The 15,359-nt window shown below is 44.6% G+C and overlaps 1 protein-coding gene across 1 annotated transcript in view; it reads left to right on the top strand.

Annotated features, from left to right (window-relative positions):
• Positions 1–15,359, top strand: part of PDIA5 (protein disulfide isomerase family A member 5) — a 99,066-nt gene that overhangs the window by 15,795 nt on the left and 67,912 nt on the right. Inside the window, exons 3-4 of the mRNA XM_042877978.1 lie at positions 1,887–2,013; positions 5,160–5,247. Of these exons, the coding sequence (XP_042733912.1) occupies positions 1,887–2,013; positions 5,160–5,247 (215 nt within the window). The remainder of the gene's footprint in view (positions 1–1,886; positions 2,014–5,159; positions 5,248–15,359) is intronic.

Here is a 15,359-nt window from a genome sequence, read left to right as displayed (position 1 = left end):
AAGAGTTTACTCCCCTCCTGGGTGTAGGTTCCCTTCAGGTATTGATAGGCTGCAATGAGGTCACCCCGCAGCCTTCTCTTCTCCAGGCTGAACAAGCCCAACTCCCTCAGCCTGTCCTCATAGGGGAGGTGCTCCAGCCCCCTGATCATCTTAGTTGCCCTCCTCTGGACCCTTTCCAAAATCTCAATGTCTTTCTTGTACTGAGGGCTCCACACCTGGACACAGTACTCCAGATGGGGCCTCACAAGAACCGAGTAGAGAGGGACAATCACCTCCCTGTCCCTGCTGACCACCCCTCTCCTGATGGAGCCCAGGATCCCATTTGCCTTTCGAGCTGCCAGAGCGCACTGCTGGCTCATGTTAAGTCTCTCTCGTCCATCAGGACCCCCAGGTCCTTCTCTGCCGAGCTGCTCTCAAGGACCACTCCTCCCAGCCTGTACAGGTGCCTGGGGCTCTTCCGGCCCAAATGCAAAACCTTGCACTTTGCCGTGTTGAACCTCATTAGGTTTACCCGAGCCCAGCTTTCCAGTCCTTCCAGTTCAGCTGTTTCCATGTACCTCCTTGCTCGACATGTGGAAAAAGCTTCTGGTTCTTTCAAACTGTGTTTCATAGGTGTCTTGTTGACATGGTGTTAGCAGATAACTGGCTTTGTAATGAAACAATGTCTGGGGCTGCATCCTCTGAGTTGGGTTGGCTGAGTGCCTTGTTTTGAATGCTGCAATCTGTAGCACACAGGGTGTGAGGAACAGGGCCCTGCTTCTTCCCATCCACCCTGGACCTAAGTTTTACAACCCAGCTGGAATGAGACCTGATCAAAATTAGTCCTGTAATTGAGGAGATGCGGAACATCTTGTGTGTGTTTTTGGCAAATGAATGAAAGCTTTTAGCCCAGCAATTAAGTGTTAAGGTTTTACTGTAAGGTGAATGTAAACTAGATAATTTCTCCGGCTAAGCTTCCCATAATCATTCCATTAGTATGAATTCATTACTGTGCAGAAGGGAGGCGGCGTAGCCTTATGGATAAGATTATTATTATTATTATTGAAGATTATTGCAGCACAAATGAGCACTGGAGGCTCTAGGAAGGTTATGGCCATGTTTTGCTAGTTTTACTTTATTGCAGAGTAAAAGACAAATTCTGCTGTGGAGCAGCTGTGATTTTAAGTAGGCTAGAAGATGCCACAAAAGAAGTGATTTCTTTGCCTGGATGCAGAGAGACTAAGAGACATGCCTGTGAGACATGGTGGAAGCTAAGCCTGATCTTGTGGCAAAGGCACTGGGATGTGGTGCGGCTGGTGGGGAGCTGAGCCCTCATCCTCTGGAGGAGGGTGGTTGGGAGGGGGCTGTGCCTCTAAATGCAGACACAGTTGCTTAGAAATTCTGCCTTTGTTTCCTTCATCTGCTCCGTGTCAGCTTGGGTTAGTTATTTAACCACATGGCTCTTGCTGCCTTCTGCAGGGTATGGACATGTTCCTCTGGGTTTTCAGAGGATTTAAAGAACCAGGGCAAGAGGGCTTTCAAAGCGGTGTTTTGCTGCATCTCTTGTTACTGTATATTAAATTTACATAGGAATTTTTTCTAATTAAAGGAACAAACTTCTAAAGGTGATGACTTTTTAACTGTAAACATATTTCTGGATGTTAAATTTACCTCATCTTTCCACCTAAGGTTGCTTACTGGGAGCAGTATTGGTCCAGTTTCAGTAAATCATGGTTATGGCTTCTTTCGTTCATTTGTTTTGCTGGTCACATCAACACAATAGTTTATTTATGGCAGTACATCTCCAGATTGTGAAACAGATCAAGGCAATTTCAAGAGCAGTTTGTGTTTTATTTCTCAGTGTGGAAACTATTTCTAATGTTTCTGACTTTTTTTTTTTTCTGTAGGCATTTCTGCTGGTGTTTGGGTACTCATTGAAATTGTCTCCTCTCATAGAAAAAATAAGTGACCACAAGGATTTTAAGAAGCTTCTCAGGACACGAAACAACGTACTAGTGCTGTATTCCAAATCTGGTGAGTTCCTTTCCTCCTGACTGACGCAGGTCTTTGGGCCCAATAGCATGGATGTGTTTGTGGATATTCATGTGTTCTACTCAAATGACTGAGCTCTTTGTCCTCGCTGTTTGCTCTGTGTTACCTTATGTGACTGCAAGGTGTAGCACAAGGGCTTCTTTAGGAGTGGTGTCCTTTGTTCTGTTGCAGAGACTCCTGATGTCTCAAGATAGAAGGGTTTCTTAATTTGATCTTTTAATTGCTCTGTCACTGGTGAAAATGTGCCTTCTGGCTTTGTAGCCAAAAAATGGCTGCTCACAAAAGCTATCACTCAGAGCTTGCTGGTGTGCTTATCGCAGTAGTTGGCGAGTTTCGATTTGCTGGTGGCACTTAAAGGCTTAATGAATAGTTACAGTTCTGAAATCAGCCTGTCTTTGCTTTTGACAGCTTTGGATGTCCCACGGTTGTCTTTCAACTCTAATGAACAAAATATAGAAATAAAAAATGAGCTGCTTATGTAAGAGGGAGAAAATGGCTCACTTCACATCATGCCGCCTGTCCCCTTGAATCTCCTTGCTGTCTTCTCTCTCATTCTGGTTGTTCACTCTTGCTTATATCTGTCTGTTTGCTCTTTCTTTTTGCTGTGTTCTGTTCCTTCTTTACCTTTGTCACCTCATTTGTTTTGATGATTTTTTTTGTTTACTATTTGTTTGTGGTGGCGCCATAGAAAATTAAGAAGCAATCTTGAAGCTCAGTGCACGACTTCAGGATGCTCTCGTGCCCATGCAACACATTGGAGGGCAGGAAGAAAAACCCTTCACTGAGTTGATTTTCTGCATACTGTTTGGGTGTGTTGTTATTTTGTTGCCTCCTTTACTTTCCTCTTGGACAAGTGGTACAAGGATAAGTTTTGCTTGGGGGTTGCATCCTTCCTTTCTTGCCAGTTGCAAAAGTCTTAGTTTAGACACAGTGATGTCAGGAGGATTGCTCTGGGTTTAAAGCATGGCAAACCAGAGCTGTATGTGGGGACCCAACCCCACCCCTAGTATCAGAATTTTGCAGACAAAAATGTGTGGATGCTGGGATAGTTAACTTTGTTTTCTATAGCTGGGCTTATTCTGTGACAGTTAAAATGACAGATGTGACAAGTTTTGTTGAAGTATTTGCGTTTTGTTCTAATGGGAAATTCTGAGGGCTAAAACGTGGACAAATGGTTTTTCAGTAACAGGTTCAAAGTGAAAGTCAGAAAAGAGTTTTGAACAGTGATTTTTTGAAAGGAATGCTTTAAATGAAGGGGGAAAAAAAAGACATCTGTATTATTCAGCTTTTTAAAGGGAAAATTTTCTTTTTATGCTTAATACTTTAAGTGGTTGTTTTAATTTCATTTTTTTTTTTTTTTTTTTTTTTAGTAGCACAACCAGAGCACTTTGGCTCTGACATTCATCAAATAAATGTTGCCCTATAGGCATTGTTCAAAAAGCGTGTTGCGGAGATTTCTTCTTTCTGTTTTTATTATTTAATTGGTTGGTTTTAGCAGTCTGAAGTGCCGCATGCAGAGCTGGCAGTGGGATTAATGTTTCTCCCTCGCACAGTGATCCTTGCACAATTAGAATGCTCTTGCATAACTGTCACCCAGTTAAGGAAAAAGGGGAGGGGAAGTAAAGATGAGAATACAGAGATAGGAACTTTAATCCCAGGTACATCCTCTCTAGCTGTGATGAGCCATTGGCCAACAACTGGTCATGCTGAAACAAGGCTTTGCTTCTCGGTGGAGCATGACTAGATGAGCATTCCTATCTCATGCAGAAAATGTGTTGGTTTCAGGAAATATCCCCACTTGGAGAGGACATCTAGTTCATCCTGTCAGCTGGATGTCCTGCCATGGCTGCCCAACTAGTGAGACTTATGGGAGGAGTCTGTCCAGTCTCAAATGCTAATGTTCATTTGCCCTCTTTAAAGGGAGCTTGTTGAGCTGTTGTGCTATGAGTGCAGGAAGAATTCCCCCTTGAATCCATGTCCCTGTGTAGTGGAGAGGTGGCTGTTGTGCACTGCCACAGCTGTGCATTACCAACACCTTGGGGTAGGATTTTCTTGAGCCAACAGGAATGGCCTGGAGGCTCTGGTGGCATCGAGGCCCACAGAGGCTGTTGAATACAAGGAAGCTGCTTCTGCCTCAGGAACCTTGGGATAAAATTTTCTAAAAACTAGAAATTACTTGAAGGAAACAGAACTATCACTGCCTGCTGGGTCTACCTCTGGTCATAGGCCTTCACTTTCCTCACTCTTGGAGACAAGTTATTGGTTTACGTAGATGTTTGATCTAACCCAGTACACCCGCTCTTACACTCCATGTATCTTATATTCCAGTGATCTGGAAACAGCAAAAAGTAAAGTAGTTCAAGGATTTCTGTATTTTGTTTATTGAGTCAGGGAACAGTCTCCATTAGAGACTGTTTGGGGAGTTGGTATTGGGGCTCTCTTTTCTTTTTTGACTGCTCATCCCATTTTTCTTCTCTGTTTATTTTTAATACCATTTATAAGAATGCTTTGGAATGGAAATGTTTTGCAAAAACTTTGCACATGACATGGCCATTATAAAAATCTCACTTGAGTGTGCAGCGAAAGAAGCTTTTCTAGGTGCTTTCTGCTCATAGTTTTGAGCTCCCCCTGACCTCTGTTTTGGCTGTCTTCCATGGTTAATATGAGAATAACAGCCTGCTATTAGGTAAGTATTACAGGAGTGGGACTGAGGCAGGAAGAGATGCTGAATGACTTGCCCTTACAGCTGACGGAATTTCTTAATTAAATGCTCTAATTAGCAAGCAGTGGCACAAACCAGTTTGTGCCGAGCCATGGGGAAAAAAAGTGTTGTTGGATAGAGGCTGGTTTGCAGAAAAGAACATGGCATTGCTCTATAGATATAGGTCAAGGAATGCACGGAGGGATGAGTTTGAATGTTAAGGGGGAGTGAGATGGGAAGGAGCCACCTGCTGTAGCTGTAGCCAGCGTTTCTTCTGGTTTACAGAAGATTTTGCTGATCCTTCTCTTAGCAGTCTCTTCAGATTAGAGAAGAAGTTCCAGTGCTTCAGAACAAAGGAATGCACCATTGTATTCTTCTCTGTGGAGTAATAATGCTGTTGGTGACTTTTTTTTTTTGTTTCTTCCAGCTGCTGCTGCAGAAAGCTCACTCAGGTTACTGTCTAATGTGGCCCAGGAAGTGAAAGGACGAGGTACTATAAGCTGGATAGACTGTGGGTATGTAACTTGCTGTTTTTTATTCCCCCTTTGCCCACACTCCCTTTTGGCTTGTATTGCTGACTTAGCTCTTTTGGTAGCTCTGAAACTTGTTGCCTGTAGCTGAATGCACATCGCTCTGTACAGTTTCTGTATAACCACAGGGAGCCTGCATCTTACCACCTTTGTTCTTCCTTTGTGCAATTGGTAGGGGATTGTTTCTCCACTACAAGCTGTTTGTCACTTCTGTGACAATGTGTTTCCAGCCCAAAGCTGGAGACCTCAGGTATGGCATTGCCTCTCATGGGGGCCACATAGCATGGAAACACTGCTGCAACTTTCTCACAAACAGGGTGAAGTAGAATCCCACATGTTGCACCTTGGCTGGAGGGCAGCACAGTTCTGCTTGGACAGCAGATATTACACGTGCAATAGGGCTGGTTGATTTTGAGGTGCCCACCCATTTCTGTTTCTCAGGAAAATGTGCTTTCTTCTGAAGAGCTTCCTCTGTGCTTGTAGGTTGTGCTTCGTGGCTTGCAGATCTGAAAGCCTCTGGAGTGGGTCAGCCCAATAACATGTTACCTATGGCTTTAGTTTATGTACCATAGAGCCTCTCTGCTTCTGCAACTTTGCCTACAGGTGGCAAATTTCCTTCCCTGATCTGCAGGGGAACAGCTTGCTGGCTTCCTTTGTGTTTGGGTGGATTGCTGTGGAACGAACAAATTGTACACTGTGCACAAATCTGTTGTCTCTGCAAATCATATCACTACTTTTAGAGCTGATTTTGGAGCTGGTCTCCATCCATCAGGTAGTGACCCAGAGTGAGTTGCTGGTGAATCATAGTTTGCACCTGTTTCCACCTGCCAAATAGCAAATAGCCAGCAGATAATGTCTTGACACTAAAGAGGAGAAAGTCACATGGAGACCTGGCAGATCTCTGAAGACCAGGCTCCTTTCTAACAAAAGTGCTGCTAGACAACTTACTGATGTTGGTAATGAGCATTAGTGAAGAGGGTACTGGACCAGGTTCTTGACTTTAGTTTCTTATCAGCTGTGTTTGTGACTGTTTCCTCTTTGTTTCAGGCCACCTCTGTGCTGTGAGGTTCTTACTCTGTGTGTGCACGTGGCATGTGTTTGTACAGCTGCTGAACGATGAGGCCATTTGGCCCTTGAAAATGCTGCTGTAATGCAACTAAGCAATAACTGATAGCTTGCAATAAATCTTCACGATTTACTTCAGTTCTGGGTTGAGGAAGGAAAGATTCAATGTGGAAGGCCTCCATCTGAAATCCAGAAAGTGTTGGCACTTAACAGTTCAGTCTGTGTTCTTGAGCTTGTAAGTGATGGTGATGGGGAGGGTGATGCATTGCTCGTTTTTTCTGTAAAATCAACTCGTTTACTCAAACTCTGATATGCTTTCCCCTTTCTTTCTTTATAAATGTTTTCATCTAAAACAATCTCTAAGGAAGTGACTTGATGTATTAAAGCATTCCTGGAGGAGACTTTAAATATATTTTATAAGTAGCTTGGTCCTTGTACCTCCTGTCTCGCCAGGATGGGGAGCTTCCTGTCCTTAAGGAAGGGTGAGCTGTTCCCTGACAGTGAGGCAGCCTGTTGATGGTCATGCTGTAAGAGCTTCTAAGGTGTAAGAATGAACTCATACATTCCCAACTGTATTTCCTCTTGCTGAGGACTAGCCTGTGAACAAGACACAGTGAATGCAACAGTAGATGCAGCTCTCTTTTGGAGGGTTGAGCAGTATATCTTTGGATTACTCAGATGGGAAGAGCCTGGAAAAAATAGGTGGCCTGTCCAGCTGTGGCTGAGTTTTTATCAGAGACTTTTCTTCTGTCCTTGCTTCCTGCAGAGATGTGTCCTCACCTGGAGTCTGTCCCGTGGAGCTGGTGGGCTCATGTGTGTAACACAGGATGCTTTTGTGCACACGAGGGACCTTGTGCTTGAGCCTGACCAAGTTTTATGGTTGATTTACTTGTTAGGCCTATAGAGCACTCTGAAATCAATCTCTTAGCACTGAGATGACTTTAGAACTTCTATTTTCCTTGATGTTTTTTTTTTCCTTAAGGCTTTCTTTTTTCTAATACAGGTGGTTGCAAACTGCTGCAGTGATAATGTGAGGATGCAGGACTACTGTCTGTCACTGGTCACAGAGGGCTGTTTGTAGGCACTGGGTACAGCTGAGTGCTGCCAGAGGCTCTCAGGCCATTCTCCTAGAACAAGTATGCTGTGAGGCTTATTTGCAACCCTTCATACTGAAACAAACAGCACACAGATGCAAGGATATTTACAACACAAGCTCGATTTGTTTCACAAATATTGACAAGCAATGGCTACTTTGGCAGTAGTGTTTAGCAGGGAACTTTGGCTTTATTCTGCACATCCCACTGCAGCAGACTTGTTTGCTGTCAGAACTAAGCTCTGGCAAGGCTGTTGTGCTGTTTGGAGCTGTAGTTTGTGTCTGCTCTCTGCGGCAGTGGCAACAGCAGTCTTATTCTTTATTGGCCGTGGGTTTGGGTTTTTCTTTGTTTTCCTTGTAATCCCCCCTCCTCCCTTATTTTATGGGATTGACTGCAAGTACTGCTGTCCTTATTTTGGCTTGCTTGGGTCTGCAGGCTGGGACAGAGGCTGGAATCAAGAGAGGGATTGGTCTTCTGGAGAGCAGTGGTTCTCAACTTGGCCACTGAGTTACTGCTATTCATTCCCGCTGTTAAAAAGAGGTGTATCTGTGTTTGCCAGTTAGATAAATATTGCCTGATTCATTAGTCAGTGTTTATAAAGAGTTTGGAGACCTTTGGAAAATGCTACAGCAACACAAGTAAGTGTTACTTGTTTAGTGCATTCAGATGCTCTTTGGTAGATGTAAAATCAAGCAGTGGGCTGGATTATTTGCTGAATTATTTTTACTAGCAAACCAATAGAATAGGAGTTCTAACAGTAGAAGGAATTATGCATGAAATAGGAACTCCTGCTAGCAGATCTTTGAGGTAGTAAGTAGAAGGCACAAAATCACAGAATGGCCCGAGTCAGAAGGGACCTCAAGGATCATGAATCTCCAACCCCCCTGCCACAGGCAGTGCCACCAACTTCCCCGTTTAATACCAGACCAGGCTGCCCAGGACCCCATCCAGTCGGGCTTTGAGTATGTCCAGGGACCGGGCAACCACAACCTCTTTGGGCAGCCTGTTCCAGCGCCTCACCACTCTTATAGTAAAGAACTCCCACTCCATAGTAAAGGCACAAAGGTGTAGTGCTTGTGTGAACATGATGAGAAGAGCTTAGTGCTTGAATGAAAGATAACATTTTTGCTGTGCATCTCTGAAGTAAAGTCTCAGTTCTGTCTTGTGATTCCTAAGATCCGTTTGATTTTAGCAGTAATTCCCACCAAGCTGTGTAGAGCAGGACTCAAAATACATATTTCTTTGGCTTGGAGTAGATATTCCCTGCTTAATTGCATGGCTCCCCTTCCAGCAGGTCCCAAATACAAACAAAGCTGTGTGATTCCCATCTGCTGCCACTGTGCCCATGCTTGGCGTTAGTACATCAGCCTAATGGGAAGAATAAGTGCCATCTGGCTAAAGTGCCTGCCTGATTTTTGGTTGGTTTGAATCCTACTTTCCTGCTTTTGTGCCCTATGTCATTCTTGTAGTCTTTCCCCAGGTACTATTTAAAATGTTGCAATCCAGTTACATCTATCATAAAGGTGAAGTATTTCCTTCAGCATTTATTCCTCCTGTTGGGATGGAAAGGCAGCCCCTTCAAATCTGTGTATATAAACATCTTCTGGCTCAGGAAACACTCTACAGGAAACAATCTACTATGTGTTTTTTTGCTGGGATGCCTCCAAATGTCAAGTTTTAAATGAAATCTTCCTTCCCCAGTTTCTAATTTCCCAAAGCTTTGATACAGCAAAGGCTTTACCTATATGCAGTCATTGGAATAGGAGAGAGGAATTTCAGAAATAAGGCTACTGACGCAGGTAGCATTATGTGTTGTTTTGCTCTTTAGCTTCTACATTCATGCCCATAAAGCCAATCAGAAATAGGATTTATTTAAGTGTAAGTCTGCTCATCTTCCTTCCTGCACTTGAATGTTAAAGCTGATGGAGAGCTTTGAGATCACAAATAAAAATGACCAGCTTTGACGGAGAGGAAAGTGGAAAGAAGGGAGGAGTGTGCTTGCAGTGGTGCAGCTGCTTCCATCCAAGCAGGTTGCAGTGCCTGTGTTCTGCCTTTTCCTCCTGCTGCTTCAAAGGTCTGTTTGCAGCAGATCCAGGGTAGGTATGCCAGGTATCTGTAAGAAACTATTTGCAAGTGTGGTTATGCTGACAGTGTAGTCCTTACATGGCTATGATATTTATGGCAAACTGGGCATTTGCAGCATAGATTTCCAGTGCCTTCCTCCTGTCTCTTTCATAACCTGCCCATGAGGTTAAAGCCACTGCTCCTTCAGGTCTTCTTGTTTTACAGTCAGTGACTGTGCAGGAATTGCTGTTGTATTCTCAAAAAATCTCCTTTAAGGTAAACTCTTCTAACATAGTAAACCTGCTTGGTCTGCACTAATTGAGAAGCACAATGATTAGCTAAAATCCACTGTGGTGCTGTATATAGAAGCCTGGTTCTGTACCAAAACTTCAGCCATGCGTGCCAGTGGTTTGTGTTTTGCCTCCGGTTACTTGTTAACTGGGAATTTTTAACATTGCTGTTTTTAAGAGTGAAAGGAAGAGTGAATGAGCTGAGAGGTAATGATAAGTTACCTTAGTTTTCCTGAAGTTGCTGCTTTAAAAAAAAAAAAAAAAATCCTCTACATACTCTCCAAGCTCATCATGCAGCCAGAAATCTAAGAGAGACTGCAGAGGAGCACAGTGTGCTGTGGCTTCTGTGTGCCTGTGGAGAGGCATCCAGAATCTCCCTTCTGTGCTCCTACTTGGTGTGCGTACCAAAGTAGTGTTAGTACTCGTGTCCCATGCCAGAGGTACCCCTCTGCACCTGCCCGGTGAGGGTTAGGGGAGGTTTGGATGTGACTGATGAAGATGTCTCTCTTCAGAAAAGGAGTTCAAGTGTTCTGCATTTCTAGTATAGATCCTTTGGTAGCTCCTTTGCACCTTTGCTGTGTGGGTGTGGATACTGCCCAGTGCCTCTTACTAATTCATATTCCCATGGACAGTACCATTCATTACTCCCTTTCAGTAGAGCTGGAGCTTGTAGAATCATAGAATCAATAAGGTTGGACAAGACCACTAAGATCATTGAGTCCAACCATCATGTCATCCTCACTTTGCCCACTCACCATGTCCCTCAGTGCCACATCTGCACGTTTCTTGAACGTCTCCAGGAGCAGTGACTCCAACACTTCACGTAATAATGACATTGAAAAGCAAAATGAATAGTCAGCAACTGAGCAATGTCCACAGCTGGTTGTCTGTGCTGTGCATCTTTTTCCTTAATTAGGTTTGTTTGATGATACCTGTCACCTCTTGGTTGTAGAGCTTCTTTCTGCTCTTTGCCTTGCTCTTACTTCTAGTGAGAATTAATCTGATGGGTTTGAATTTTGGGAAAGTCTTCCTTTTTAATCTAATTTCTATAGATTTCTGGTCTCTCTAATTGACTGATGGGCACAGAGAGCCATTTTCATTGGATGCCTGCTGATGCTGGATCTCCACAGCACTGGCATTTTTCTACTTGCATTCCTGGCACTTCTAGAGAAGTTTTTGCAGCAGGAGGTTCTGAAGATTGCGCTTTGATCCACACAGTGTTTTTTTGCTGTGCTTTGGGGAGTAAAAAACAGACTTTAAGTTCAGATTAGAAGCTGTCCCATCAGGCTGCTAGTCCTAATCCTTGAGTCTTTCCATTGGTGTGCTTTCTCCTTCTGGTATTTGTGCTCCCTCAAGCCTTAAAAGATTCAGGCTTTTCATCCACTGCCTTGTTCAAGCAGCTCATTTATTCCTTGCTATGGAAACCTGTTGCTATTGTCAATTCTTTGTAAGTTTATTTTCATGTAAGATCTAGAGCAGTGACAAAGCATTGCTTTGTTTTCAAAGACAAATCCTGTATTTTAAGCTTCCTGTGCTTATTTCTTCTGCATCCATCTCTCTTGGGTTCTGTTCCTATTTTGTTCATCTGCCACTTCCTAAGCCCTACCCTTGAGCATAGCATCGAAGCGCCTGTCTGCTCCGAGAGGTGCAGATGTACTTTGTGTTTGAGTAGATGTGAGCCATTACCATCCAGTGGCTGCTTAGCACAGCTCTTTAGAGAAGTGCTTTTGCAAGCTAGGCTGATGGATTGAGAAGTGATTTTTTTTTTTTTTTTTTTTTTCCCCTTTTATTCTCCTATTCAGATCTGTCTTGAGAGTGACACAGCAAAGTCTGGGATCATTAGAGAACAGGAGGAGCCTCACAAGAGGGATGTGCTGTGAGCAGCAGTGGTTGCAGTAGCTTCCAGATTGGGAAGAGAGGTGGTGCAGAGGCAGTGCCCACAGCCTGAGAAGAATGGGATTTGAGGGGGTCCATCTGGTTTCAGTTGGTCATGTGGCTTGTGGAAATTTCTGGCGTCAGTGTTGCTTTTGCTGCTTTTTTGGGTCACAAGCTCAGTGAGTTGTTTGGCAGTGTCTCAGCTCCCTGCTTTCCCAGGATGTTTGTCAGTCTGTTGTCTGGAGAGGGTGTGCTCTGCAGGATAGCCTGAGGGAACTGCAAAGGCTGTGCATTGGGCTGGGAAGCCCTTTGTGATAGTTCATTTCTGAGGGCTGCTCTGAAATTGCAGGTCCCTGAATAAAACTGGAGTTGTGCTCTGTATGATGGCTTTCACCATAAGAGAATGAAAGCAATTAAACAACAGAGGCAGTAATGAGACAGCACACCGCTAACCTGATGGCAGCTCTCACTGATGCCTTCCAAAGCTTTTTCCAGCATGGGAAGGCTTATTTTGTGGACAGAACACCCTGATCTCAGTGTTTGTGCCTTCTCCTTCCCTGTTCAGTCTCATCTCTTCCAGCTGCTGGGACAGTACAACACAGCCTCCATCCTGCTGGTCTGCAGGTGCATCTGGAACATAAGGGATGCTGAAGCATGGCTTATGTGCATTGTTGAGCCCTGTTTTGGAGATGTGCAGATAAAATCTGTTTACAGACTGAGAGATCCGTGGTTCATGTGGTTGTGTTATGCTGATAGGAAAGTAAGATAGTTTCTGTGTGAACAAATACCACGACCTTGGTACTTAAATCAGTGCTGCCACGGTGTGATTTATTACTCACTTCACTTAAATCGGAAGGTTTGGTCCAGGCTGCACTTCAAGGTGTTGTGAATGCCAGCACCACTGAGATAATGGCCACACACAGCACATGCACTCAGAGCTGCTAGTTGGCAACAGCAGACATGAGCTTTTCCTGAGGGCAGTTTTGGCATTTTCTTAGCGAGGATCTGACAGTTGTTCCAGCTTCTCCCTGCCCACAGGCTGATGGTGCTGTAGGGTCGATTTCTTACCTTGGTTAGAATCCAGTGGTCAGCATTTCACAATAAAGGGAATATGTGGGCAGCTGCAGAAGATCTTGTTGGTGCTTGTGGGAAGGAATGGTGCTGCAGGTGCTTGGCTTTAACCTGCTGCCTTCTGAACCTGCCAGGACAATACTGAATTTCCTCTGAGTAGGAATTGGTTCCTACTCAGAAACCACACTGTCTCTTGGTCAAGTTCCGTCCAGATTGGACTTGTTTTTGTGAACCTATGCAGCCCAGTTCCTGTACCATATTTTTGCATTCTTCCTGTCTTGTTTTGGCCTCTGTTCGCTCCCTTTCTGAATTCTTCTGCCACAGTGTGGCAAGGCCTTTTCTCTGGGTAAGCTCCTGCCACCAGGTTCTCACCACGTCCCCATCCTTCTGGCTTTGGGCCTCCAGCTTCCCACCTGCGGGCAGAGCATCACACACTGTTCTTGAGCAATGCCAGTGCGTGCGTGCCCCTTTCAGGTGCTGGCTTTGATGACTGTTATCCAGAGGTGGTCAGAGCTCTGTTGCAAGGTCCTCGGCCTCATCCCAGCCCGGCAGCAGATGGCTGCCTGTACAAAGTGATCACTCATGCACGCTAATGCTGACAGGGGACTCCAGAGGTTTGCAGGGAGTGCTGCTTTTGGGGCTTTCTGCCAGCTCCGTCACAACCCCAAATGACAGAAAAGCTGAGAAGGCTGCAGTGTGCTTGGGAAGGGGTCAGGTGTTCCTGTGATGTGTGCTGTCCTTGTCATTCAGACTCCTTGCTTGGGTAGGTCAACTTAGACCATTCATTTTATTGTTCTTTTGAACAAGCTGCCATGGCTTTGCTTCTCCAGCAAAGGAGTGTTTTGCAGCACCAGGCTGATTCTCTGGGAGTGGGGAGTATGTGGATTGTGTTTGTAGGATATGAGGGGTACTGTACTGCTGCCCCACTTGAGATTTGACCATATTCCATTTGCTGTATTGCATATAGGGTGAAACAGGATGAAGTTGGACCCCTTCACTAGTAGCACGGGTGGGATCTGTGGGATCCAAATTGCTCTGTCATGAGGCAGCCAAAGATGGCTGCTGGCGGCATCGTCACACACCCATCCTCAAGCTAGCATTTCCTGAGCCTGGTACCTTGTCTGGAGTGCCTTGGCTGGGATGGCAGAGGACTGATGTTCCACCCCTACCTTCCATCTCCAGCCCATGGAACTAACTCTTGCTCTGCCTCTTCAAGTGGTGTAATTAAATTGTAAGAACTGGAGTCCTCATTACTTTCTTCCATGTGAGAGCTGAGGAGCTCATCTTCAGAGAGAGGCTGCTGGCTGAGATCCAAAGGAGACAAATCTCAGAGCAGAGGCTGCATCTGTGTTGATATTTACTCTCATTAAGGATAATGGTCATTACCAAGTGCTATCAGCACAGGGTTGCTCTTTACAGGTTATTTTTGTCTGGCTGTAAGCAAAAGCAGAAGAAAAAGCAAAATGCATCCATCTCTGCTGTTTCTGCACATCTTTTTATTTTTCATTTTTTCCAAAGAAACATTAATACGACATTTGAATTGGTGGGTCTGGCATGTGCAGAAGTCTGCACTGATGCATGAAAAAATTGTTGATTCATATTTAGAAATCTCCTATTCTGGGAGCTTACTCCTCTTCCATCCCTTGCATCAGTGCACATAGATTGCATAAACAGACTGAATTCCCAATGCACTGGTGCAGACAATCAGACCAATGCATAGCCAGAGAAAGACTGGAGCAAACTGCTGCTTGCCTTCCTGTGATAATGGATGTGCATTCAAGCAGCCACATGGATCTCTACAAATGGAGCAATCCTGAGAGCAGAGTGGGCTCACAGTCTGGTCCTTCCAGTGAAACAGCTGTTCTTATCTTTCCTTTTTTAATAGAAGCTCATGCAAGCAGGAAGAGAATTGGTAGGAGCTGGGGTGCCAGGAGTTGCTAGTGGCTTGCTTGTGAGTGCATCTTGATAGTAATATTTTGTAGCTTTTCCAATGACAAACCTTGCAAAACTGTTTTGGGATGAGTAAGCCTTTGAAGCTCTTAACTGATATGTGAGGAAAAATTCCCTGTTTCACTCTGGTTTGAAGTTGCCTGAATTGATGGCAGAACTGGCAGCAGAATTGTTTCTACACCAGTTTTGGTCCTCTGCTTGTCTCAGGGGTTTGACAGAGCCTGTTGCCAGAGCCAGGTGTTCAGTATTGCATTTGTTCCCTGCTACCACCTTCTAACCTTTGTCTCTACAAGGCTGAGGTGGAAACTTCTGGGAGTATTCAGAACAGTATTTAGAAACGTTAACTGTGGACTGACATGAGCTGATTGCCAAGCAGTTAACGCCAGCAGTTCCACGAGGTCTTCTCCATGCACCTTGATCTGTGTCTGGGTAAGATGTGAGGGTGGTCAGAAGCTGTGCTGCCTCCTGGTGTTTGTTGACCCTTGAACCCCCTAGTTTTAGTCTATGGGACTGCTGGAGGACTGCAAGTGAGTGAAGGCAGGGAGCTTCTGGCTCCTAGACTTGATATCTCGGGAAGACTCTAAATCCAGGCTATTGGGATTGTAACTTGGTTTGGTAGGGCAGAGATATTTGTGGTGTTGCTTGAGCTATAATCTGACAATGGAGAACAGACATGAATTCAGTAACG

Source organism: Lagopus leucura, unplaced genomic scaffold, assembly GCF_019238085.1.
Source record: "Lagopus leucura isolate 7727_CA_CO unplaced genomic scaffold, USGS_WTPT01 Super-Scaffold_100019, whole genome shotgun sequence".
In the NCBI taxonomy this organism is placed as follows: Eukaryota; Metazoa; Chordata; class Aves; order Galliformes; family Phasianidae; genus Lagopus; species Lagopus leucura.
This window is presented reverse-complemented; position numbering and strand designations above follow the sequence as displayed.